The sequence below is a fragment of the Bactrocera latifrons genome, unplaced genomic scaffold (genome assembly GCF_001853355.1).
Source record: "Bactrocera latifrons isolate USDA-ARS-PBARC rearing strain unplaced genomic scaffold, ASM185335v1 scaffold_32, whole genome shotgun sequence".
NCBI lineage: Eukaryota > Metazoa > Arthropoda > Insecta > Diptera > Tephritidae > Bactrocera > Bactrocera latifrons.
In genome coordinates this window covers 1,501,847-1,504,700 of record NW_017536852.1, presented here as the reverse complement: position 1 = coordinate 1,504,700, position 2,854 = coordinate 1,501,847, and the positions used below count along the sequence as shown (strand labels likewise).

The 2,854-nt window shown below is 39.6% G+C and overlaps 2 protein-coding genes across 2 annotated transcripts in view; one reads left to right on the top strand and one right to left on the bottom strand.

The window, feature by feature from the left end:
- The window catches only part of LOC108971046 (inactive dipeptidyl peptidase 10), a gene marked incomplete at its 3' end in the record, with an annotated part of 421,409 nt that overhangs the window by 288,900 nt on the left and 129,655 nt on the right, over window positions 1-2,854 (bottom strand).
- Window positions 684-2,320, top strand: LOC108971048 (vitellogenin-1-like). Its single transcript, XM_018936836.1, has 3 exons — window positions 684-932; window positions 999-1,261; window positions 1,318-2,320. The coding sequence occupies exons 1-3, from the start codon at window positions 713-715 to the stop codon at window positions 1,999-2,001; spliced, it is 1,167 nt and encodes a 388-aa protein (XP_018792381.1). The 5' UTR covers window positions 684-712; the 3' UTR covers window positions 2,002-2,320.

Sequence of the window (2,854 nt, the reverse complement as noted above, 5' to 3'; positions counted from 1 at the left end):
AAAAAACGAATTTTGCAATAACATAGTATTTCAATGTATAAGAGACAGGAATTGAATTAAAATAAATTATAAAAAATTTCTTATCTGAAATCGATATCGAAAAGATTCAGTTAAATTAAATAAATTAATTTAGACTCTTTAAAACAAAAATTAAATTAGAAAATTAAATAAAATGAAAATAAATAAATTCAAAAAAGTTTAATAAGTTTAAGTTAACAAAATATAAATAAAATTCATTTAAAAACTATTAAAAAAATAAAAAATTCCATCTCAAATTTTGTGAAAATACCTCGTCAAGTGAACAAGTCTTCCATACAAGCACTTTATTCCGGCCGGACAGTTTGCATAGAAAACATATGCTATAGTGGTCCGATATCGGGAGTTCAGACTCGGGCAGAGAGGCAAACATGCATACATTGATTTAGCTCGTCATGCTGATCATATATAGATATACTTTATAAGAACTCCAAAATTTTCATGTTGGTGTTATAAACTTCATGGCGCGCATAATACACCCTGTTCTGGGTATAAAAATAGTGCAAATTGCGTTTTGCTCTGAGCACCCAGTTAAGATAAGCGTGGTAATGAGAAATATGAGTTATTATTGCGCCGAACTCGCACACGATTGCCGTATAAATAGACGAGTTTGCAGCGCACAGTCGCTAACATCGCGGCTGATCGCGATGAAGTAAGGAAAAGTTGACGAAGCGCTATGTGGATTGTTCACTTAATTTCACTTTGGTGCTTGCTACACACCAACGCAGCACTGAAGGATATACCACAGGAATATCTGCTCGCGGCAAAACAGATAGCCGAAAGGTTGATAGCGATTTCATCAGGACCATTGAGAGCCGACTATTTTTTCAGAGTGGTAGAAAACTTGGTCGCAGGTTTACCTTCAAGACAGGCATATGTGTTAGCAAACGCTATTTGTAAGTACGACTATATGTCCAAAGAATGTTCAAAGATGTGTACAAGTTACGGTTTGTAATTCTAAGGTGCCGACACTATTGCCAGGGGGCGAAATAAAACGCCGGAATATTATGAACCGCAGCTGGAAGATATTAATTTTCAGTTGCGTACACCGTGCGATAGGCGTACATATCCTATAGCAGATCCTAGTGGTCTACTTTCCGATCCGGCTTTTGATCCGAACAAAAAGACCGTAATATTCTCAACCGGCTATACAACCATAGTGAATAATGAACGCCACGATGCCTTGTCTAAGGCATATAATTGTCGCGGTGACACCAATTATCTGGTAATAACCTGTACATACTATTTTTGTATATTCTTAATGAAATAAGACTTTCGCAGGCGCTGGACACTGGCGACTACATAACCACGGTGTACGTGTGGTCTGCACAAAACACCGACACAATCGGTAAATATCTTGCTGCCGGCATACAAAAACTCAGCGAGTTTATAGACGTCGCCGACTTGCACTTGATGGGTCACAGCTTGGGCGCACAAATAATGGGTACGGCAGCGCGTCAATATCGCTTTTTGACAGGCAATAACTTGCCCTACGTGACCGGTTTAGATCCCGCTTATCCATGCTTCAACGAAGGTGAGAAGCTGACCACCATCTCGGCGAGTGATGCCGCCTTTGTTGACATCATACACACAAATGCCGGTATTAACGGCCAGTATAAAGCCTACGGCGATGTGGATTTCTATGTCGGTGGTAAATTTCCAATTCAGAATGCCTGCAGAACACCGCAGTGCTCACACGAAATCGTTTGGGAGTACTACACAGAGTCGGTCTATCCCAAAAATGAGCGTAATTTTTTGGCAAAGCGTTGCAACTCGCTGTTTAGCCTGCAGGATGGTAGATGTGATGGCCCTGAGTTTCCCATGGGCTTTGCTGTGCCACATGACTTAATTGGTCGTTATGTGCTTGATACGAACGCTGAGAAGCCTTATGGCCAAAATGCTACTGCCAAGTACACGAATCCTGATACTTCGCCCTGTGGCGCTTGTTCTTCTTCCTGCACTTGAGGAACAGATCTTTTTGTATAGCATACATACACATACATATATCGTATAATAATTTTGTTTAATTTTGTATTTATTAAACTGTGTGGTGTCGGTAAAAATGTAATTAACAACAGTTTAGTCGAAGTTTGATTTCAATATCGTTTAAGAACATCTGACTAGTTTAACATTGTGCATTTATCAACTTTCATATACCCTCCGCCAAAAAGTAGATACCATATTCCACGCTGAAAGCTCAGTTATTTTTCGGTTCCTATAAGTTCTTCAGAATATCACTGTGAAAGCGAACGTTATACCTTTAAATGCGCAAACAGGAAAATTCCCCGGCTAATAAAAAAAACAAAACACAAAAGTTTGTAAAAGTTAAAATTTTTTTCATATAGTCTCCGGCCAAAGTTCACCATCTGAGTGGAATTCACACCACGCACCCGCACAAAAATGAAGAAAAATGTAGCAGTCAGCTGACAAAGTAAAGAAGTGCTCTTCCACTAAGCCAATGTGCCGTGTCATAAGTAAGTGGAAATGATGACAAAATCCATGAATTAGCCTTCAAATTGCTTCCGCATCCACTCTATTCTGCAAATCTGGCCCCAGGCGCGTATTTCCTGCTCTTAGGACAGGACCTTTTTTAAAGCAAATGACAAATCGTACTTCAAAAATGGTATTGAAAAGTTGGAGGGTCGCTGTAATCAACGCATTATATCAGCATTGAAGGGAACTAGAAGAGTGTTCCAAAGTAAGCAGGACTTTTTGAATCTAGCGCCCCTTGGAGGCGCCATCTGCATGTCAACTGGTGCGTTAGAATCTGATATCTGGTGTTTTGAGTGTCAGTATGTTTGTGTTATCGGTGCGAAAA